General features: G+C 38.6%; 2 protein-coding genes across 3 annotated transcripts in view; one reads left to right on the forward strand and one right to left on the reverse strand.

Moving 5' to 3' along the window:
* kif18a (kinesin family member 18A) overlaps positions 1-1,336 on the reverse strand; it is a 33,713-nt gene extending 32,377 nt beyond the window's left edge. Inside the window, exons 1-2 of the mRNA XM_084108032.1 lie at positions 1,175-1,336; positions 174-546 (exon numbers count right to left, since the gene is read on the reverse strand). Coding sequence (XP_083964158.1) covers positions 174-492 — 319 coding nt within the window. The 5' untranslated portion in view covers positions 493-546; positions 1,175-1,336. The remainder of the gene's footprint in view (positions 1-173; positions 547-1,174) is intronic.
* A 956-nt stretch (positions 1,337-2,292) lies between these two features.
* Positions 2,293-25,522, forward strand: part of mettl15 (methyltransferase 15, mitochondrial 12S rRNA N4-cytidine) — a 76,835-nt gene continuing 53,605 nt past the window's right edge. For both annotated transcript variants that reach the window (XM_084108038.1, XM_084108037.1), the window contains exons 1-2: positions 2,293-2,426; positions 2,893-3,172. Coding sequence is in view for 1 of the 2 variants with exons in the window: in XM_084108037.1 (XP_083964163.1) it covers positions 2,927-3,172 (246 nt within the window). In the remaining variant the exon portion in view is untranslated. The remainder of the gene's footprint in view (positions 2,427-2,892; positions 3,173-25,522) is intronic.

Genomic DNA, 25,522 nt, shown 5'->3' on the forward strand with positions numbered 1-25,522 from the left:
CTCTTCAAAAACTTTTATGCCACTGACATGGATTCACATTTTGTATCAACTTCAAGCAAGACAAAGACTGTCAGCCCAAAATTGCATAATAAATCCTGGTTTTACTGCTGAAACCAAGTACATGGCACAGAAAGTTACTTTCAGATTCAATGAAGAGAAATAAAATGTCTCACCAGTGCAGTTGTAGCCATTCAGGACACCATCCACTATTGCTTTAGTGGTGTTCTCAAAAACTTCCAGCTGTGAAGAGTCCTCACCAAACACGCTGTCAAATACAAACTTGAGGTCCTTATTGGCTCTCTTTCGCACATCCCTGTTGCCTACCCGCTGTCCCCGGAAAAATGTCACTTCTTCCTCTTTAGGATCGAAGACAAGCATGTGGTTGTCAACAACGTGGACAACCTTCTTGCAATTTCCATCCTTTTCTTTGTTGTTTAAAGGACGAACACGAACCACCACTTTCACGTGGCTGCACACCTCCACATCTGACATTGTCTTGTTTTACAGCTTCCCACTGAAAATCTCTGCTTCTTGATGTTTGTGTATCTGTACAACACAAGAGAATATTTTTTTTTATAAACAGGACGATTTCAAACAATCTAACAGTAATGGAAATAAAATACAAGAAAAAGAGCAAGTTACAAATAATTATTCAGTACTTTTTATGTAGGGAAAAACAAAAACAAATCCTATGACACTTAACGTTATTTACTTTTAAGTGTCAAGACATGCTGGAAACATACATTAACGTTAGTTTGTTTTATTGTGGCTTGATACCAAATAAACTCTAACAGAAGGGGGCTCAACATAAGAAAACTAACGTTGAGCCTCATACTGCATATCAACCAATAAAATTCTCTCATAGACTGTAACTTACGCAGGACGTTTTAGTATAAGGCCATTGTTGAAACCAAACCAGCATAACGTTACTGCAAACCAGATTTGGTGCCAATTCATTTTAATCGCACAGTAACACAAGGCCAGTTACATTCATTACACGCTTGGCTATATCATCCGTCTATAAAGTTTAGTTGATATAAGTTACTTTAAAACTATTATTAGCATTAGTTAGTAGCATCTGCTAGCGTTGCGCTAAAAGCTGCAGCTAACTGCTCATTCATTTCATTTGAATCACAAAAGATCAAGTTAACGCAATAAAATGTGTATAACCTACCATCTGATACAATCGGAATCTACGGCGAATGATTTGGCTATGGTATTAAGAGAAATTTGTACTTTTAAAGCCTACATTTGAGCTGATAGTAAGCAAAACCAAAACCATAAGCGCGAATATTTCAAACACAAGCTGCTGTTCCGTCCCTACATCTGATTGGATGAGCGCATTCTTACGTCAGGGACGTATGACGCTATGACTGGTTCTAGGCGAATGAGAGTTTTATTTACGGTGGAATATTGCATAAAATATATAATTACATTGAACAATATGATTTCGAAAACATGTAATATATAGCAGATTTCAGTTAAGTGATAGCGTACTTTGAATGTTACTTCGCGGAATGTAATTTAGGTTCCACATCCTGCGACCAAAATGAGCTTTTCAGTTTTAAGGATCTAAAAAGAGACCATTTTTTTTACTGCACACAGTGATGTCACTGATCTATTTTGCCCCGATGATGTTTCAAAGTATTGGAATAAAAAGAAGATAGAAACGCTTTGACTGATTAAACATGAAGACAACACACGACTGCCGTTTCAAAGCTTCAGGGGGAAAATACACAGGTACTGATTACTGTATAATCCTGATACTACCATATTTTCATATATTCATAATCATTTCATATATTCATAATCATTAAACATGTACATATGGCAGTAGTCACATTTATGCCATGTGGAAAAACCCAAAGCCCCATTCTGATTTAACTGATTGATTATTAAATTGTATTGTAATATTAAACGAAACAAATTAAAAGTATTTCACCAAACCAAACCAAAAAAGTATTTCACTTTCCAGACAACTATATATATATATGCCTGTAAATGTATAAAAATATGTTAATTTACTGCTGTATCTTTCTATTGGTTCTAAAAAAACAGATTTTTGACTGTAGTTTGAGACTCACAGTTGTGAATAAAACACATACTTATTTCTTAGATGCATGCATCACTGAACTATGTATGAAGTAAAATATTTGTGTATAATTTGAGAAATTGTGATTAAACTGATGAACATTAATTGAAGTGTCGCTGCACATGTAAAATATCGCTATAATGTATCTCAGTGTATTGTGCTCGTCCTGTTGCAGGAGGAACACAAAATAGTAATTTCTTGTTTCTTCCGGGAGCTGTCACAGCTGCACTCATGAACCTCCGCGCTGAATAAAGGACCAAGCAACCTTGCTTATTAGTATATAGCGATTAATCAATCATTCACAACCTGCTGTATTGTTTTATCTGTTTGCATAGTAAGTTCTATGTTTACGAACTGACCTTTGAATATTATATATAGGCTACTGTATGGTGTGCGGAGACGTTTGTCTGTAAATACATCACGTGTTGACAGACATGACAACAAATACATGCACTTTCTTTAAAATCTGATCACAAACACATCCCTGAAAAACATTTGCTCTGGCGTCCTGCACGTGTCCTTGTGTCTCGTATCATATTGGCGGGAGTTTCTCATGCTGCGACATTTACAAATTATAAACTGATGGGTAATATTAAATGTATAAGAAAGTAATTTATATTATGACTTTTGCATTTTCACACCATATTTGCATTTTTAAGTGATTGTGAGTTTAAAATATCACCGTTTTTTTAATTAAACCTTTAATGACACTTGCAAAAATGATATATCTTGGATTATACAGCTTGTCAGTATTATTCTCATTATATCACATACCTTTTTTTGTCCTCTTTTCTGTGCAGAACCACAGAAAACGAACAAACTATATATCTTTTCATGGTTACACCTTGCAAATGGACATTGGGGCTGTGTAAAGACGTGATTCCTGACCACGGCTCCAGAATGTTCAGACGATGTAGGAGAAAGTTGTGGCATCCATTGAGGCCCTATACTGGCTCAGTGCCTTCAAACCCTGATTCTGAGTTAAAAAATTCAGAGATGTCAACCCAAAGCGAGAGACCCTTACACACACCAGTCATGGTGAAGGAAGTGTTGCAGTTTCTGGACATCAAACCCGGGCAGGTCAGTCAGTTCTTTATCTGAAGTCAGCTTTCACTGAAATAAAGTGTTTACACTGACTATACATGTATCTAGCAGTTTGTGAGGTCACATTTGTGTCATGTGCATCTTGGACTTATATTTTTTGTGGCTGAATCTGTAAAGACCTACACTGTCAGAAAAAAAGTGCAAAATTGTACATTTAGTGGTACAACATGGTACTTTATCTAGCACTAAAAGGTACATATTAGTACAGTACATTAGAGTAGTAATATGTATTATTAGGGGGAAATAAGGTATGTCCCTATAACGGCACTGCCCCAGTGACAAGCTGTATTGTACCCCTAAAGGTACAATATTTGCAATTGTTTTAGTCAATTTAGTAATTTAGTTATTATGTCTGATTTCATGAGATAAGATTGCAAATTGCCAAATGAATAAATGCAAAATATTGACGAATATTTACCCTCTACCAAATATCTTTTCGAATAGCAGTATCATCAGAAATCATGTGATTCGTGACATGTTTAGATGGAAATAATTAATGAAAAAGACCATAACGTGCATCCTTTTTAACTCCTACACAGGGTGCAACATTGAACTTTAGTGTTTGTGTGTTTGTGTATGTATGTGGGAAAACCTGGAGGCGGAATGTTGACTTGTCATCGCCATGTTAACCACATGCCGTCTTGACAAGAAAAAAAAGTTGTTTGTCACTAAAACTTTTAGGACTCCCGATTTGTTAACTGTCCCCTCTTGGGAAGGGTAGGGAAGTTAGCAGAGTGCTGCTCACAGACCTTGGCGTACTCTAACGTGCGAGCAGGCCAGATGGGCGTGAGTCAAAGGGCCTTCTGCTCTAGTGGGCAGCTTGAGATGGGCATCGCTGGGTCCTACCGCTCAAATCGTTGCTCATGCAGGTGGGGGCTCCGGGTCAGTGACTGAGTCAGTGATGGCACCACTGTTGGGTTGTTGGCAGATCGTGGGGCACCACAGTACCGCACCACTCCTGACTAAGGTTTGCACCTCTTAACTTCACTATCCGCCCATGGGCCAACTGGTGCAGAGACAGCCTGCCAAAGGCCTGCGTTTAACCAAATAATCAAATAAAAAATAATGAGACCGTCTGTGCTTCAATAAGGAATGCATTTCACAGATGTGTTTGTGTATGCAACGAGGTTGTGCACCATTTAGAATTGAATTGAGAATGCTTTTTATATTCTGAATCTGAAGTTGAATTGAAGTGGCAAACAGGAACTAGAATTGAAAACGGAATTTAAGGAAGGAAATTCAAATTAATTGAAATTCATAAAAACTCAAATAAGTGCAATTTAAGAAAGTTTGTTAAGATTAACTTTGAATGTTGACATGACAGTCGTGTCTAAAATTTTGAAATGTTTACTTTACAATAAAGTCAATTTGTGAACATTATTTATTGCATTAGCTAACAATAAACAACTTTTTCTACACTATATTAATCTAGTTTAATGTTAGTTTATAAATATTCTATTATTCATTAGTAATTCATGTTTAATTTCAGTAATTCATAATTCATTTTTCATACATTAATGTTAATTTGTACAACTTGATAATATTATAAAATGTATTAATATGCATAGAAAGTACCATTAGCCTTGATTATTAAATGCTGTAAATGTACTGATCATTAATGCATGATGCATGTTAACAAATGTCAACAAATTGTTTTCAAAAACTTAAAAACTTTTAAAACATGTCTTTTAAATTTAATATCCCAGAATTACCTGTTGAATTTTGTTGAATTGCAATTGAGTAAATTCATCTTCCTGTCATTCCAATTCAAAATCCATTTCAACTAATGGCCAATTCAATTCAAATTTACTCATACGTGAAATGAAAGGAAGCCTATTCTTCAACTTCGAATTTACTCTACCCTGGAATGCAATGGCACTTGGTTTGTTGGCAAAAGAGCTCCTAGTAAAATTGCTCCTCCCAGAGAACATGGTGAAAGTATATTGACTATTGATAATAGAATAGTCTTTTAAATTCATTTGTGTTTTAAATTGTGTATATATATTTATTTATAAAAAGAAATCACAATATTATATATATATATATATATATATATATATGTATATACACTGAACAAAATTATAAATGCAACACTTTTGTTTTTGCCCCCATTTTTCATGAGCTGAACTCAAAGATCTAATACTTTTTCTATGTACACAAAAGGCCTATTTCTCTCAAATATTGTTCACAAATCTGTCTAAATCTGTGTTAGTGAGCACTTCTCCTTTGCCGAGATAATCCATCCACCTCACAGGTGTGGCATATCAAGATGCTGATTAGACAGCATGATTATTGCACAGGTGTGCCTTAGGCTGGCCACAATAAAAGGCCACTCTAAATTGTGCAGTTTTATCACAATGCCACAGATGTCGCAAGTTTTGAGGGAGCGTACAGTTGGCATGCTGACTGCAGGAATGTCCACCAGAGCTGTTGCCCATGAATTGAATATTCATTTCTCTACCATAAGCTGTCTCCAAAGGCGTTTCAGAGAATTTGGCAGTACATCCAACCGGCCTCACAATTGCAGACCACGTGTAACCACACCAGCCCAGGACCTCCACATCCAGCATCTTCACCTCCAAGATCGTCTGTGACCAGCCACCCGGACAGCTGCTGCAACAATCGGTTTGCATAACCAAAGAATTTCTGCACAAACTGTCAGAAACCATCTCAGGGAAGCTCATCTGCATGCTCGTCGTCCTCATCGGGGTCTCGACCTGACTGCAGTCCGTCGTCGTAACCGACTAGAGTGGGCAAATGCTCACATTCGATGGCGTCTGGCACTTTGGAGAGGTGTTCTCTTCACGGATGAATCCTGGTTTTCACCGTACAGGGCAGATGGTAGACAGCGTGTATGCCGTCATGTGGGTGAGCGGTTTGCTGATGTCAACGTTGTGGATTGAGTGGCCCATGGTGGCGGTGGGGTTATGGTATGGGCAGGCGTATGTTATGGACAACGAACACAGGTGCATTTTATTGATGGCATTTTGAATGCACAGAGATACCGTGAAGAGATCCTGAGGCCCATTGTTGTGCCATTCATCCACGACCATCACCTCATCAGGGCTCAACATAAAAAAAAAGCTTGAGACCCCCCAGGGCCAGTAGATCAGAGTTTTGCTGGCCCCTTCTATATTTTTACTGGCCCTGAAAGAAATATAAGGAAAAGCACTTTTCCATTAAACTGTATTTATTGTATACATTAGGATTAATCAATACAGCAAAGGGAGTACAGGAATTAAGAGAGAGCCCCTGGAGACATGCAAAAATAACCAAATTGTCATTGTAACTATGAATGGTTATTGCAGTATATATTATTTTTCCTGCAATGAACATAGGCTCGCCAACACGGAGAGAATGTGGTTTTCACAGGGATTCATTTTACTAAGAGATTCCACTTTTCCTCCTCTCTTCCCCTTAGCCCCTCCCTTTTCTCCCTCAGCGGTCCATTTTATTCACTGGACCTCCTCCTTTTTTTTGTAAGTAAGAGTTTTGCATACTTACTTACCAAAAATGCTAAAATTTAAACGTGTGAGAGCGTGTTATAGGCTATGTCATGTTATAGCCAGATAAGACGACGCTACTGCAACACGCATCACCGCAGATGAGCAGCTGAGCATGTATTCATTAAGCCAACGTGCAAACTATTTCAAATCAAAGTGAAAGTAAGTTGCAGACTCTTAACACACAATCATCATCATTAAAAGTAAAGAAACAAAATAATCTTACCAAAGCTGTTGCTGCTGTCTCTTTGATTTTGAAATTTTAGCTGATGATCAATAAAATGCAGCTCATATCTGTTGCTTTCGGTGACGTGCACTCCTTTAAATCTGCATATAGCGCGGGAATTGAAGATCGGATTTATATCCGTTTCTCGTATCAGCCTCGTAGTTCTTTGACATTTTAACGCGTTATAAATAACCTGAAGTAACATTGACACTCTTCGCGCCACTGTGTATGACGTTTGCTGTTTGTTTTGCTGATGGCCAGTCACTGGCCAATCAACTAGCCCAACATACTCTTTTACTGGCCCTGGGCCGTCGGGCCATTGCTTATGTCAAGCCCTGCCTCATGTTGCAGCATGATAATGCACGGCCCCATGTTGCAAGGATCTGTACACAATTCCTGGAAGCTGAAAACATCCCAATTCTTGCATGGCCAGCATACTCACCGGACATGTCACCCATTGAGCATGTTTGGGATGCTCTGGATCGGCGTATACGACAGCGTGTTCCAGGCCCTGCCAATATCCAGCAACTTCGCACAGCCATTGAAGAGGTCCACACCAACATTCCACAGGCCACAATCAACAACCTGATCAACTCTATGCGAAGGAGATGTGTTGCACTGCGTGAGGCAAATGGTGGTCACACCAGATACTGACAGGTTTTATTGACACAACACAGATAAACACAGATTTAGACAGATTTGTGAACAATATTTGAGAGAAATAGGGCTTTTGTGTACATAGAAAAAGTCTCTGAACTTTGAGTTCAGCTCATGAAAAATGGTGGCAAAAAACAAAAGTGTTATGTTTATAATTTTGTTCAGTGTATATATTTATAAAAAGAAATTGCAATTATATATATATATATATATATATATATATATATATATATATACAGTGCAATGCATAAGTGAATACACCCATGCTAAAGTTGACTAAAAAGAGGAATAAAAAATCATATTTTGGAAATTGAACTTAATGCCTTAATTAAAAAAATTAGGAAAAATCCAACCTTTAAGGACACCAATTTTCTTTGTGAATGAATAATGTATCGTAAATAAATAAATGTTCTTCCTTAAAATACATGGTGCATAAGTGAGTACACCCCTATGTTAAATTCCCATAGAGGCAGGCAGATTTTTATTTTTAAGTATTTTTTTATATTTTTTTTTAGGATACTATGCATCCTGATAAAGTTCCCTTGGCCTTTGGAATTAAAATAGCCCCACATCATCACATAGCCTTCACCATACCTAGAGATTGGCATGGGGCACTTTCCATAAGATCATCTCTCAATGCAAATCAAACTAGCTTTTAGGCTAACTGAAATAAAATCATGCCAATCTCTAGGTATGGTGAAGGCTATGTGATGATGTGGGGCTATTTTAATTCCAAAGGCCAAGGGAACTTTATCAGGATGCATAGTATCCTAAAAAAAAATACTTAAAAATAAAAATCTGCCTGCCTCTATGGGAATTTAACATAGGGGTGTACTCACTTATGCACCATGTATTTTAAGGAAGAACATTTATTTATTTACGATACATTATTCATTCACAAAGAAAATTGGTGTCCTTAAAGGTTGGATTTTTCCTAATTTTTTAAATTAAGGCATTAAGTTCAATTTCCAAAATATGATTTTTTATTCCTCTTTTTAGTCAACTTTAGCATGGGTGTATTCACTTATGCATTGCACTGTATATATATATATATATATATATATATATATATACAGTACTGTGCAAAAGTCTTAGGCATGTTAATACCCCCCCCCCCCAAAAAAAAGGTTTTAAGTCAGTTATTTATATCTTTTGCTGTAGTGTGTCAGTAGGAAATATCAGTTTACATTTCCAAACATTCTTTTTGCCATTAATTGTAATAATCACAAGACTTTTGCACAGCATTAAAAAAATGCAAAAATCTAACCTTTTATAGAAGTAAAAGAATTGAAAGTGGGGGGGAAATCACATTATGAAATAAATGTTTTTCTCCAAAACACATTGGGAACAATTATTTGCCCCCTTTTTATTAAATACTTTTTGCAATCTCCTTTTTCCTTTTTCTTCTCCTATAATGCCTGATGAGTTTGGAGAACACCTGACAAGAGATCAGAGACCATTCCTCCATACAGAATCTCTCCAGATCCTTCAGGTTCCCAGATCCATGTTGGCCCTTCTTTTCTTCAGTTCAGCCCACTTATTTTCTATAGGGTTCAGGTCTGGGGACTGGGATGGCCATTGCAGATGCCTGGTTTTGTGCTCAGTGACCCATTTCTGTTTTGATTTTGATGTTTGTTTTTGGATCACTGTCCTGTTGGAAGATTTAAACATGGCCCATTATAAGATTTCTAGCAGAGGTGTTCAGGTTTTGATTTTTTATCTGTTGGTATTTGATCGAATCCATGATGCCATGTATCTGAGCAAGATGTCCAGGACCTCTGGCAGAAAATTAGGCCCACAGCATTAAAGATACAGCAAAGTATTTCATTTTGCACGTGGTACTTTTTTATCCCTGTATGAACTAAACCCATATTAAGTGTTTGCTGCCAAAAAGGTCTTTTTTTTGTTTTGTTTCATCTGTCAATTTTTTTAAAACATTTTTTAAAATAAAATATCATAAGGATTAAGAATGCAGATTTATTTTTTACAGCCATCTTTGATCATATTTACCAAGGAGGCAAATAATTCTGACCAGCACTGTACGTGTATGTGTGTATATATATATATATATATATATATATATATATATATATATATATATATATATATATATATATATATATATAAAGCAATTTGTTTTTATAAATTTGGGATTAGACAATAAGAGTAAAGTGATATGTGGAAAGATCATGCTGGTATTAATGTATTTAACGTACTGTACTGTGCTGATTTTAATGCTAAGTGGGAGTTACAGCAGAATTTCAAGATGCGCCTTTACTTCCATGACTTTAGTCTTCTAATCAGTAGAGATCTGTTTTATTGCTTGAAGTGTTTAGTCTCAAAATGTAAAAAGCAAGCAGCAAATTGTTCAATGTGGAAAAAAAGAGCTGGTTCATGCTCTTCTAATAATTATCAATTTAGCCTCCTTTATTATTACTCTGACAGACAGCGTAATAATAACTGTTAGTCAAACGCTTACTGTGACTGCTCAGAGGGATCACTCTAATATTTTGATCTGCCATTGTAAAGCAATCAACCCCACTGCAGAAGCTCTCATCCAACAAGGCAGGAGTGAGTATGAATGGAGCTCTTAGGCAATCAAAGAGTAAATGCAGCAATTACAGTAAAGTGGGTAAATGTAGGCTTTCAGCCGGCCACCTCCCACGCAGCTATCCAGGAATGGATAGCAGCACAGGTTAAGGGTTTTCACGCGTCACCCCCTGGAACGGCAGCTGCAGAGTAGAGATTTCACTGACAATCCATCAAAATTGGTTCTGTAAGCGGGATTGCCCTTGAATGCTCTGTGACGGTGACGGCATATGGTCTGTGCTTTACTTGTTTGACAATATTTTGCTTGTATACATTCGCTTATGACAACAATCACGTTATTTTTCCCCTCATTTTTATTCTCCTGTGCTCCCAATTCACAACTGCTACTCAGCCACACTGTACCTGCAACAGCATAATTACCACAAAAATTCCAGTAAGAACGGCTGCACACTTCATTTCTCATTCTGCTTACAGGTGTCACCAACATGTGTGGTGGCCCACGCCAACTTTCCTATTGCCATGGGAACTGTTGAAACAGTTGAGGGAAGGTTACCCATATTTAGCTTATCACCTAGAGCCATTGCAAAACTGAATTTTGTGATATTTTGGGGATTTCAAGCATGACATTGTACTGCTTTAGCACCTTCCTATAGAGCACAGAAAAGACCACTGAATTTTTTTCTGCAGCCTTGTTTCCAGAAGTATTTTATTTCCTTTCCTTCCTAAGTGTTTTTATTCCCATTCTTTTTTCTCCATTAGGCAATTTGATTTTAAACATTTAATAAAAAAGAGTCCTCAAACCAAAACAACCAGCTCTGAGATTTATTCATAACATTACAAGATTTGATTCAAAGCAAAAAAATAAAAAAATAAAATAAAATAATACTTGAAAATCCAACAAAGGTACTGTCTGCTTAAATTTGACATGACATAATTAAAAAAAATGTACAATGTAAATTGTTTCAATGTAAGTTAAATAGCAAGTCTTTTTGTATGGAGAAAAGGAATTGTTGTGCTCTATTGAAATGTGAAGATAGATGTCACAGCATAGATATCAAAGTGTGTAAAAGTAGGTACAATGTGTATATATACAGTGAGGAAAATAAGTATTTGAACACCCTGCTATTTTGCAAGTTCTCCCACTTAGAAATCATGGAGGGGTCTGAAATTGTCATCGTAGGTGCATGTCCACTGTGAGAGACATAATCTAAAAAAAAAAATCCAGAAATCACAATGTATGATTTTTTAACTATTTATTTGTATGATACAGCTGCAAATAAGTATTTGAACACCTGAGAAAATCAATGTTAATATTTGGTACAGTAGCCTTTGTTTGCAATTACAGAGGTCAGACGTTTCCTGTAGTTTTTCACCAGGTTTGCACACACTGCAGGAGGGATTTTGGCCCACTCCTCCACACAGATCTTCTCTAGATCAGTCAGGTTTCTGGGCTGTCGCTGAGAAACACGGAGTTTGAGCTCCCTCCAAAGATTCTCTATTGGGTTTAGGTCTGGAGACTGGCTAGGCCACGCCAGAACCTTGATATGCTTCTTACAGAGCCACTCCTTGGTTATCCTGGCTGTGTGCTTCGGGTCATTGTCATGTTGGAAGACCCAGCCTCGACCCATCTTCAATGCTCTAACTGAGGGAAGGAGGTTGTTCCCCAAAATCTCGCAATACATGGCCCCGGTCATCCTCTCCTTAATACAGTGCAGTCGCCCTGTCCCATGTGCAGAAAAACACCCCCAAAGCATGATGCTACCACCCCCATGCTTCACAGTAGGGATGGTGTTCTTGGGATGGTACTCATCATTCTTCTTCCTCCAAACACGTTTAGTGGATTTATGACCAAAAAGTTCTATTTTGGTCTCATCTGACCACATGACTTTCTCCCATGACTCCTCTGGATCATCCAAATGGTCGTTGGCAAACTTAAGACATGTGCTGGTTTAAACAGGGGAACCTTCCGTGCCATGCATGATTTCAAACCATGACGTCTTAGTGTATTACCAACAGTAACCTTGGAAACGGTGGTCCCAGCTCTTTTCAGGTCATTGACCAGGTCATTGACCAGCTTTATATATATATATATATATATATAAAATATATATATATATATAAAAAATATATGAAACCTGGGAACTACAGTACATTAAGTGACAATCTTTCAGTGTTTCATTATCCTGTTTTGTTTCTTATAGAAGCTTCCATTGACAGAGGGAAAGAGCTGAGGGAAAGATGGAATTCTTTGTTAATTCTCTCTATTCTCTCCCATTCTGGGCCTTTTCACCTTCCACTCGCCCATAAATTAGCCAAACTAGAGCAGCCTCATTAGCCACCAAATTAGCCTGGAAAAAAATTACGTTAGGTACAACTAGATATTCTATTCACCTTTAATTGCAGATCCACTTTGCCGGCCGAATAACCATTTTACACTAATTATCTTAACCATCAGGATGCGACTGTAGCATTTGGCTAATTGAATAATGAGCAGTGTGAATCCTACAGTTTGATTACAGGGGTGTAATGTGGAAGCCATTTGAGAATGACAGTAGCAGCGGAGTAGGAGATGGGGGAGTGGGAACTTCCATCTGTCTGAGGGGAATAGACATGTTTGTCCACATTAGACCTACAGCCGTGTGTAATCATGCACAGTACGTGACCTGACCAGGTAGCGATGCATGCCTTGCTCCCTTCTGTTTGGAAATTAGTTGAAAATTGGTTTAAACGTTTCATTCAATTGGATTAGTTTTTCTGGACGAGCGTGTGCAAAGTTTGCGTTAAACGAAAAATGCGAGACTGATTTCATTTTTACTTCATTTCATTTTCCGCCTTTTCTTCTCTGTCACAATCTTCAAGTGCACATAGAGCTTAACTGAGTGTAACAGATTGATATGAGGAGGTTCACAGGTTCAGCTTTTTCATTCCTTGCCATTTCAGACCAATCTCAAAACCAGATGTGACCCTTTAGGAATGATTCTATTGCTGTCTCATAGTGTTAGAGCCAATTGGAAAGGGCAAAAGGCCTGTATACATGTGTTGCCATGAATTTCTCTCTGGCTTTTCATTATACCATCGTTGCAGGTGTACATTTATGTTTTGTCCTCATGCTTCTCATTCACATTTCTCTAACAGGATTTAGTCACAGCTCATCATCAGAACACTGAATTTTCAAAGGCATATAAGGATAATAGGCAGGACAGAGGCTTGGCATTTCATGGCAAATGGGCATTATGTGGCTATAATGTAATGCATATGATATTAGGGAAGCACAATATATCTGTACCAGACTAGTTTTCCAATATTAGAGATTTTAATTGGTCATTTAATTTATTTTATTTACATTCATTTACATTACCTTTGTCATTGTCTAACATTTACTTAAATATTATAAAACCACAAATTAAAACATTTAAAAACCAAATCTCCAAATTAACATTCATTTTTATACTCTACATTATAATGCTGGGATGACTAAATGTACTTTTATCATTTAAAATGATTGCTTGCTTGTTTTTAAACAGGATTCCCTGAACACTCTACTTATCTGCCACTGGTCAGACAAACAGACTGCCCCGCCTCCCAAATCACACCATTGGTTGAGTCAGTGTTGCTATGTCAGGCAGCTTAAACAAACAGAGCAATGTTGTCTCTAAAGTTGTCTGCACATTAAACTGACTGAGAAAGTATTTCAACTTTAAACTTCACCTCGCCCCCCTCAACCCGAGCTGAGGAACATAATGGTGTTAGAATGTCCTGAGGTGATCTTATAAACAAAAGACTCATTCTTATTGACAGTTTGCAATGTGTATTTCTCTCCAGTTTCCTTGGTGAAGGGGCATACGTTATTGTCTATTAGATTTATACACTGCGATCTGGTGGGCCCATTCTCAGATCTCACCAAAGGGCCTTTTTACTTGGTGACGTCCACCCACGACCTAGCCAATCTCCTGTGATAGATTCCTCGGTACTGGCTTTCCCCTGGAGCCTGCCCACGAACAATCGAAGCCAGCCGCTGCTTTATTCATGTCCTGTCTCATTTATTGGCCCTGCTCTTAGCGCCTGGTTACACACATTTGCACGCCCACTCAGTAAAGACACACCCTGACAGGAAGTGATTTGTTTTGTTTTATTGCCCGTCAAAATCCCCAACGCCCCCCTTTTCTAGTCTTTACCGTCTTGTCCCCTCCCTGTGGAGAGTGTTTGATCCAGGCAGGTGGACCAGCAGGGATGGACACAGCCAGGCATAGGGGAATCCTCTGCTCTGGCTCAGGCTCTGTCACCAGGGAGGAAGGATTGCAGCCAAGGGAGATTAATGAGCTGTCAGTCTGGAGAACGGGGGAGGATTCGGGAATTGGCTGAAGTTACCTTTCGGGCTGATCTGGGGTCAGTTGATCAGTTTGTCTTTCAGTGATTCTGAATTAGATGGCGATAATGGGGTAAGCTCTTAGAGTTGCTTGAAGCATGGGGTCCTGCGATAAGTGACCCTCTGACAAGATGCCCATCCTGGCCACACCTTCTTTTCTCCTCTTTCACTGAGGTAGAATATCACCTGCTGTCATATGTGACCATCTCTTTTGTTCACACCACCAACATTAATTTACTTCTTTTTTTTTTTGGCCAATGCAACAGGTGGCACCAAAAATTAAAGACATAGATTGGGCAGAAATGGAAACTGTATCTTCAGTTACTCACCCTCATGTCGTTCCAAACCTGTATAAATTTAGTTTATTTTGCAGGACACAAAAGAAGATATTTTGAAGAATGTTTAAACTGTTTTTGTTCAAACAGTGAAAGTCAATGGCGTCCAAAACAACATTGAACCGACTTTAATTGTATGGACATCTTCTGTGTTCCCCACAGGTTTGGAATTACATGAGGGTGATTAAATGGTGACAGAATTTTCTTGAATGGGTGAACTACTCCTTTAATACTTTGTATAAAACGGCCGGCTGTGAAAGACCCGATGACGGCAATCGGCAGTGCTGACGCTGTGGTATTTATCAACAAGCCATGACGTCAGCGCATTGACAGGGCCAGTAGGACAGGCGGCAGACCTCAATACATTTTCATGTAATGTTACACTCGCACCGGTCATGCATGGCAAATAGGTCCGTGTGCTTAGGTAAGGTGCAGACTGCATTCTCCTGGTGGACATGTTGTACTGGGGATATTTCTGGTCTGTTCTGGCAAGCCGCTGTCTCCTCCTTCAGCCTGTGGCAGTATTTTTTCGAGGAGTGTGGCCCATTGAAAGACGAGGCTGGTGAATAATTGATCTCTGTAATTAAACACTCCGGCAAGGGATGGCAGAGCTGATTGACGGCCAGATATTAAGCTCGAGCCTCGTAAGGTTGCAAGTTTAGTCTGGGGTTATCAGTGGCCATGAGCAAAGTCTCTCTCTGTCTGTCTCTCACTCTCCCTCTCCCTGACTTCTCATTACTCTCATGAATAGACAATTGGGCCATGGTGGTGGAGGCGCGGCATGAAAGGGAGTCCGTGACATCATTAGCCAAATGTATCATGGCTGTACCAGGTGGCTAAGCTGGCAAAGAGGGGACAGCCTCTTAGTGGGAGCTCAGCTGAGGCCCTCAAGCGTTCTGTGTCACCACAGCAACACACCCGTTGAATATCTTTTAAGAAATGCATTGTTCTGATCCACTGCAGGAAACGCAACCTCTACAGCAGCCCTTGAACTTTGATTTGCATGCTATTTGCTATTTTATTTATTTCTCTTTCTTTTTTGAAAACTCTCTATTCTCGCTTCAGGGACACGGGGGAAAAAAAACTGTAAATATTGCGGCGTATTAGTCACCAAGCAGCGTGCCACTCTGCAGTTCTGTAGGTGAAACGAAACACCCACTTCTTTGATGGTAAATAACTCCAACAATGATGTGAAGGATAATTACACTAATGATGCAAGTAGCTCTTGTGGGAGATTTAAAAAAAGCCTGAAGTTGAAGAATGGTTTCTGGAAATCCACACCTGAATGTTTGCTTTAATAACTGATATTTAAGTATGCAGTCTCCTTCAAACAATATTACTGAAATGTGGGGAAAAATAAATAAAGTGAAGCCTCTCCAAGACACGGGAGTTATTACTAAGGGTTTTATTACAATATTTACATTTGCGCCTACCGGGTGAGCGTGGGCTTGCTAATCAGATGTATGCCCCGTGGACAGCTGGATAGAGCGATGACTCATCACAGCAACATGGCCTTGATTGGGGTTTGCATGAAAGCTCAGAAACCGCAGGCATGCTATTATTTGAATTATGATTCTCTATAATTTATTGCACCAAATTTTCATGCTGAAGCCTGGCCCCTGACCATGACCGTGACCGGGGTGTCAAACGTTATGATCACATTTAATGCAGGTGCACTAATAGGGGCACTGGGGTTAAGGGCAACACTAGATATTGTCTTACGACACCGTTATACTTGTTCTCTGGTAAACTCCTTGACAGATGCTTTCTCGCTTGTGAAAACGAGGCTCTGAGAATGAATTCGTGATTGTTAGCCTCCCTCCCACCGACTCGCGGTTTTGATGTCAAATTTTACCGTAAGTGGAGATTTGGAGGTGAGGCTTCCGCAACAGCTGCTGCTGTTTTCTGCTGGTGAGCTCATGCTGAACTTTGAACAAATGCTAATTTTGGGATTGGAATCTGAATATTTTACACCCAAATTAAATGCACAAACTGAATAAACTATACGCAAAACATGAAGGCAAAGCTTTCGGAGTAGGATGCTTGCAGAGCCTCTTGCTGATCCTCAGTGTCTTTTAGCACCATTGATCCCACGCTGGGGAGCCAGGTGTCAATAGGCACCACGGGTTGTGTCCAGGGCCGGAAGCGCAATCGCTTCACAGAAGGTCAGATGGCCTGTACTTTTTATTTTTTAGTTGTCCTCTCCCTCTCTTCATTTTTAATCACTCGTAGATCTCATTCAGCAGACACATCTTCCCCTGAAGGGAGGGGAGGCAAGGAGAAAGGGAAAAAAACAAAAAGTTTTTGTGCTTTATGAGTCAGCTTCCTGACACAGAGCCTTCCTGCCCAGCCATGGCCTAGACTAACTAATTGAAAGCTGTTTCTGATTTAATTAAAGTGCTGTCTTTGGCCTTATGTATCTGACTGATGAATGCAGTCCAATACATGGTATATGTAATGCTAAATGTGTAGCTCTATATGTGTTGATGTCCTTGTGAGACACAGACTCATGCTTTGAGGTAGCTTGTGACCGGCTCCTGCTGATTCCTGAATGGATGGATGTAATAGTGATGAGGGCCCATTCTGGTTTTATGAGTGACAGGAATTGTAATGTATGGCGTTTCATTTTGCTGTTGTGAAGCAGGTGTCTTGGTTGGTTATGGTTGCCTATAAGATGTATAAATGCCTTGAGGGCAGAACGGTAGGCAAAGCCTTTTTTAACCCGCCAACTAAAATGTTATGTTTTTGGATTCATTGCATGTGGATTTTTGCATTAAGAAATAATAATATAGCTTCATTCTATGCATAATATCTAATATTATGCCAATCTCAGCTTTAATGATCACAAACAAACGTATTTAGTTAAGAAGATAAAGCATTTTCCATATAAAACAAATGTACATTTAATAATATTATATTTTATTTTATTTTATTTTAACATTGTTTAGATCATTTATCTTACAAAATGTTGATTTGTCACTTTTCTGGTTAGAGTTAAAATGAAAGATTTAAATTTATTTAATATTCTTTTCTTTTCTTTTCATTTATTTTAATGTTTATTTTTCCCCTCTTGGGTGTTAAAACATCCATCTTAAATTATTTTCCACACAACTGTTGATTTATATCTTCTTTTAGGTTATCAGATTCTTCTGTTTCCTTTCAAATATTACAAAATGTCAAAAGGTTCTAGTGTACTGTGAAATGTGCAAAACCTGGAAACTCTAACATACCCCTGTTGTTTGTATAGCCTCTAACTACATGTAGGTACATATCTGTTACACAGTCTGACAAGCATATACACACCCAGACCAGGCATGTGTATGCATTTTTCAGTGAAAAGACTGGTTATGTATTATAAGTGAGGGGTGTTTGGGTTACAGCGGAGCTGGGGCTCTCATCTGCTTTGGCTGAAATGGAAGCAGTCGAGAGACACCGATAGAAGCTCAAGGGTCAGGTGGGCTGTATGCATTACCCTGTGCAGTGCAGGGTTTCACCTGATGGACCTCACCTGGGGAAAAAGAGACAAGAAAAAAGAAAATGACTTTGGTTCAGTCAATCAGGAATTTTGATGTATAAATGCACACAGAAGTAAACATGTTGATTGCTAAAATGTTTGAATTTTGAAATCAGGGATGCACAATTTATGAGTTTCATTTGGGTTATTAGATGGTTTTGGAAATATATCAGCTGATATTGAATATTTCAACCTATTTTTAGCATCATAACACTTATTTAAAGTTAATCTTTAAAAACACAAATAATTAAATAACACGGTTACATGTCATCTTTAGCAGATATCAAAATAAATATAATTTTTTTATAATTTTGTGATGCCTGCTTCACTTGTAGCATTTTAAATGTGCATGATATGACATGTTATGACATGACAACAGTTATCTGTAATGGCCAGAAATCGGTGCAGAAATCTGTAATTAATATCGGTGCATCCCTATTCAATTTTTTTTCTTTTTTTTTTCATTTGTAGCTAGCATAATTGCCCATTTTGATCCAGTTTTGAAGCAGTTTCTCTGGCTTTTAGTTTTGTGCAGGTCCCACATTAGTGTCATTAGTGCTGGTGCTGGGCTTGTCTATTGTCAGGAAACACTTTGTCAGAAAAAGAAACTCCTTGGGTGGTGCTGATGACGGACTCTTAACAGCAGAGGCAGTGGAAATTTACTCTGAATTACCTGCACAGGTGGTAAGCTCAGGAGGGAGGGCTTAGAGCGGGTAAAGAAGTCTCTCAGCACATCATGTTTGGGGCCCATTGGGGATATACTCCACTATGGATGATATGAATGATAGTCATATTTCAACTGTTGTAGAGAGCCCAGAAAGAAATTAAAATGTAAAAGTAAGTGTTTGTAATTCATAAATTAGAATTTTTATTAAAAATATTTGTATTGTTATTTGCTGGCTTTTTTTCACCTAACTATTAATTTTTTAAACACTTAAACACCCATCAAATCCTGAAAATCCTGTCAATTGACAAACACACTCTTAAAGATTATGGTTCATTCTAGAATCTAAGATTTAGCAAATAATCCTCTTTAGAGATTATTGATTTTCATTATGATGTGTTGATTTGATTATATGTTCTTTAAAGCACCAAAACACTGGTGTTTTTTTGTTTTTTTTTAAAGAGTGTATTTCTTTCGATGTATATAAAATGTAAAAATATCCTGTGATGACTGGGCAGGAAATAATAGGGGGGAAAACATACCATTGAAACGTATCTTCATTTCTAATTTATCTTTTTGTTTGTTTTATTTTTGCATTGAAATGTAGAGAATATAAGTGACTTGATTAAAAAAATGCAACAAAGCAAACAAAATTGTATATATTGCAGCATTTACTGTATTTTTGGCCCACGGCCCTCAATCAGGTTTGATTTTTGGTTCTTCGTAGTAAAAAGTAGCTCAACTTTGACGTCTACTTTTAAGCGGTCTTTGTTCTGTAAATATTTTCTCCATAGGCATTGCAAAGTTTTTCAATAAGAGTTCTTGAACCAAACCAACCAGCTCTGAGATAAATCACAACATTAAACCTTTCATTCAAAGCCAAAAAAAAAATTTGAAAGTCTGAAAAAAGACAAAAGCACTAGACTGCCTTTTATGAGACATTGAAATACTCATCCATCCCTTGAAGCATTACGAATGATGTAATCAAATCAGAAACGACAGTGCAATATAACACCTTCATTGATTGTAAGTATAAAATTCCATATATTTAAAGTTTATTGGAAGATATCCAAACATATACACATCTATAGTTTGAGAGTGTAGAGAGACTGACTCGATTACGTCATTCATAATGATTTATGGGAGTGGGCAGTCACCGTTGAGCTCCTTTGCAGCAATTCCTGTTTCCACAGAAACAGACTTCTTTGATTGGTGGATCTCTCCTCAGAATTATGCGTATTGGGTAAAATGTAAATTGTGAACAATATTTTTTTTAAATGAAGACAATGCTGACTTTTTACCGACTGGTATATACAGAAGCACATTGTGCCTTACAATCACAGAGCTCCTGGTAGGTCTGTCTTGAAAGATTAATATGTTATCGTTAGAAATCAATGGGAATGGGATTTTTTCTTGCTCCATATGGAAACAAGTAGGGGTGAACATGGAACTGTTGGGCCATTCTGGATTGTTCCAGCCCGATTTAACCCCATGCCTTTAACTATTTATTTGTAAGTAGGTTGCATTTGTGCACTCTTCCTGTGCTCTTCCCCCATCCAGCAGTCTTTACTGTATAAAATCCTCTATGAACTGCTAATTCCTCTGTCTTAAAATGCTGTGCCTCAGGGCTCCGTCTGTCAGAGGCCTTATCCACTGCACAATTCACAATCTCTGTCCCTCTCCACCCATCCACCCATCCATCCTTCCATCCCTATATCCTTCTCTTTCCTTTCATCTCTCTCCTCCTTTCTCTAAAACATAATCAAATGACTTGAACTCCTCATCTCATCCTTCACGTCTCTCTTTCTCTCACTCTATCATCACTCTTTTACAAGACTGTCTTCATTTAACTAGACCTCTCTTTACAGGTCCTAATAGTCACAGATCAGCGCCTCCTTTGTCCACATCTACTGGCATGAAATTCACCTTCAGGATGGATTCCATCTCTCTCCCTATTTTTCTTTCCCTTCACTCTCTCTCTTACTTTTAAGAGTTACTTCCAGGCTTCCAGCTGTTTTCCCCCTCCCACCGTGAGCATTTATTCTGAATTTGGTTTCATTAGAGTTTAAATATAGCATGTATTGTTTCTGTCCTATAGCTTGCTGACAATAATGTTATACTCCCTGCTTCATCCAAGCGAACAGAGCTCTTTAAATACAGGCCCGGCTCTATCGAGGGCTGCTGTTGAATAGAGGGTGCTAGATCAGATATGACCTTGTTTTTTTGTCTTGCTCTCATTTAGGCATATTAAAGGAGGCCCTCTGGTATCGGCAGATCTTTTGAATCATACCCCAGTTTTGCAGGCTGGACTTTAAACCTTATCCACTCTGAAAAGAGAGCATGCCTGTCTACATACGGGACAAACAATTTGCTCTGTTTGTGGGACAAGAGATTTACTCATAGTCTGACTCAGTTTTTCAAAATTTCTTTTTTTTTTATTCAAATGTTAAAGTTAACATTAAATGGAGATTCCCCCTATTTTCTTATTTATCTTATTGTGAGTGATTCATCCACGCATTAACTGTTTTTTTTTACCATGACCGTGTAATTTTTAATAAAAATGTCATCTCGATCTTTTAGTGAAACAAAAGACATCTCTCTGGCGACGTACAGTGAGGAAAATAAGTATTTGAACACCCTGCTATTTTGCAAGTTCTCCCACTTAGAAATCATGGAGGGGTCTGAAATTGTCATCGTAGGTGCATGTCCACTGTGAGAGACATAATCAAAAAAAAAAAAATCCAGAAATCACAATGTATGATTTTTTAACTATTTATTTGTATGATACAGCTGCAAATAAGTATTTGAACACCTGAGAAAATCAATGTTAATATTTGGTACAGTAGCCTTTGTTTGCAATTACAGAGGTCAAACGTTTCCTGTAGTTTTTCACCAGGTTTGCACACACTGCAGGAGGGATTTTGGCCCACTCCTCCACACAGATCTTCTCTAGATCAGTCAGGTTTCTGGGCTGTCGCTGAGAAACACGGAGTTTGAGCTCCCTCCAAAGATTCTCTATTGGGTTTAGGTCTGGAGACTGGCTAGGCCACGCCAGAACCTTGATATGCTTCTTACAGAGCCACTCCTTGGTTATCCTGGCTGTGTGCTTCAGGTCATTGTCATGTTGGAAGACCCAGCCTCGACCCATCTTCAATGCTCTAACTGAGGGAAGGAGGTTGTTCCCCAAAATCTCGCAATACATGGCCCCGGTCATCCTCTCCTTAATACAGTGCAGTCGCCCTGTCCCATGTGCAGAAAAACACCCCCAAAGCATGATGCTACCACCCCCATGCTTCACAGTAGGGATGGTGTTCTTGGGATGGTACTCATCATTCTTCTTCCTCCAAACAAGTTTAGTAGAATTATGACCAAAAAGTTCTATTTTGGTCTCATCTGACCACATGACTTTCTCCCATGACTCCTCTGGATCATCCAAATGGTCATTGGCAAACTTAGGACGGTCCTTGACATGTGCTGGTTTAAACAGGGGAACCTTCCGTGCCATGCATGATTTCAAACCATGACGTCTTAGTGTATTACCAACAGTAACCTTGGAAACGGTGGTCCCAGCTCTTTTCAGGTCATTGACCAGCTCCTCCCGTGTAGTTCTGGGCTGATTTCTCACCTTTCTTAGGATCATTGAGACCCCACGAGGTGAGATCTTGCATGGAGCCCCAGTCCGAGGGAGATTGAGAGTCATGTTTAGTTTCTTCCATTTTCTAATGATTGCTCCAACAGTGGACCTTTTTTCACCAAGCTACTTGGCAATTTCCCCGTAGCCCTTTCCAGCCTTGTGGAGGTGTACAATTTTGTCTCTAGTGTCTTTGGACAGCTCTTTGGTCTTGGCCATGTTAGTAGTTGGATTCTTACTGATTGTATGGGGTGGACAGGTGTCTTTATGCAGCTAACGACCTCAAACAGGTGCATCTAATTTAGGATAATAAATGGAGTGGAGGTGGACATTTTAAAGGCAGACTAACAGGTCTTTTAGGGTCAGAATTCTAGCTGATAGACAGGTGTTCAAATACTTATTTGCAGCTGTATCATACAAATAAATAGTTAAAAAATCATATATTGTGATTTCTGGATTTTTTTTTTTAGATTATGTCTCTCACAGTGGACATGCACCTACGATGACAATTTCAGACCCCTCCATGATTTCCAAGTGGGAGAACTTGCAAAATAGCAGGGTGTTCAAATACTTATTTTCCTCACTGTATGTCAAACTTCTCCAATCATTTAGTCCACTTAAACCCTGCACCTTTCTTGCAATTGACTGCAAGCTCGCATTCAGATCTGCCACCATCCAATCAACAACCGATGGACAGAACTAAGGCTACGTTCAGATTGCAGGCAAATATGGCCCAAATGTGACTCAGATCTGTTTTTCTCATGACAGTGTGAACAGCACAAACCACATGGAATCTGATGGATTGCAAGGGAATCAATTCCGATTTGTGCCACTTCGGATACGTTCACACTGGCTATGTTCAGACTCATTTCAAATCCGATTTGTATGCATATACAACTGAAATCTGATCAGATTTAGCAAGTGTGAACGGCAAAAAATCACATAATATGCGATTTTTACAAATCCGTTTCAAGCTACATCCATATTTGGTTTGAAATCTTATTCAAATCGCATTTCTGGAAATCTGTTTCAGTCTTACTGCTCTGATCGGATTTTGCGTGGTTTATGTGACTTTCTCACACCACATAAAACATAAACGTCAGACATAGTTATAGGTAACATGCTGAAAGTCGCTGCAGAAACAAGGTTGTGTTGTTGCAAAGTGCCGGATGAGCAGAAAATGACAATATAGCCTTACGGAGACATGTTTTGAAACCGGCAGAGACTCCTATGTTTCTGCTGCTGCCTGATAAGACACAGTATTCCAGATCTGTTTTTCGGCTACACATTGTCATGTTGTAAATAAGACAACATATGTATTGCAATGCAAACCCCTCCATGGTGCGGTTGTTGTTGTTGTTGTTGTTGTTGTTGTTGTTGTTGTTGTTGTTGTTGTTGTTGTTGTTGTTGTTGTTGTTGTTGTTGTTGTTGTTGGCGGCGTATGACTAACATTGCAATGTCATTGCCATAGAAACCTATGCAGATATTCTGGAAAACGAAAGAGCTGCATGGACACACAAATCGGATCTGAACAGTTGCGATACACAGTGTGTGGACATAGTTTTAGATCAGATTCCAATCGGATACACAAATAATCGGATTTGGACTGACAGTGTGAACGTAGTCTTCATATGTGGTACTAAATTTGATACAGGTCAGATGTTTTGCAATGTAGTCTGAACAGTCATATCGGAATTCATGCGACTTTTATGTCACTGTAGATCAACGTTCGTCACAATTCTGGGCTCATGGGATCACTTCAAAGATTTTACATACCCGAACTTATCAAGACAGTTGCGAAAGGTAGTCAGTGAAGGACAGTGATGTGTCAGAGCTCATAAGTATCACAGTGACAGCTCTATATACAAACAAAACACAAATGTTCGTTTAATAAATGTTTAAAAACTCAGCTCTCTTCTTTTTCGCTTCCTCGTCTTTGTTTTTTTTTATATTGCCTGTGCATAAATCCGTTGGCACATCACGTTATAAATAAACGCGCAGTCGCTTGCTTAATGTCTTCTGTGTTTACGTCCATATTACAGTGTGCTGCTTGACCACATTTAAAACAACAATGTGAAAAATTTGAATCTGAGCAGTAAATCGGAATTGAGCACTAAGGCTCACAGTGTCAACTTAGTCTAAAACTCCTGGTTAAATTCTTTTTTTGTGGATAATCTGTTTCAAATGTACTTCATTGCAACTTTAATGCTAGTCTGTCTTTCTGCAGTGATGATACTGTGGTACAGTGCTGATATCAAATGATAATACCATGGTAATATATTATATACCATGGTACTTATTGATTAGTGTTACAATAAATACCATTGTACTACCATGTAAATACCATGATAAATGAATTTCATTATCACCATCTGATACTATCACTGCATCCTGGTAAGTGTATCCTGTTTCCATACCGTTATTTACACATTATTTTTAAAGAATACCATGGTACAATGTTGAGAAAACATTTTAAACCATAGAATGTTTTGTTGCATGTCACTTTCCTTAGCGTTTCACACAAGCAGATTCCTAACAATCATGCCCATCTTCTAGATGTTTGTATGGTTAAACCATTGATGCAGGAAACGGTGATCGCTCATCACAGATTAGAATCATAAACCGAACCCGACCCGAAACCTGTGAGTTCTTTTGGGCCCGTCAGGCTCAGGTCGGGTTAGCAGACCTCTACCACAGTACTGCACCATCCTCTTTCATCTCTGATGAAAACAATGATGAATGATGTAGTTGGCCTGCCATGCTTATAAATAAGCGTTTTGATGAAACCAAGGTAGTGCTTCCTAGTTCCTGCAGAGAGAGAAAGAACAGAGAGAGGGTGAAAGAAAGGAGAGAGGAGTTATAGTTTCTCAGATGGGTGTG

This window comes from Abramis brama, assembly GCF_963993115.1.
Source record: "Abramis brama genome assembly, chromosome: 3".
In the NCBI taxonomy this organism is placed as follows: domain Eukaryota; kingdom Metazoa; phylum Chordata; class Actinopteri; order Cypriniformes; family Leuciscidae; genus Abramis; species Abramis brama.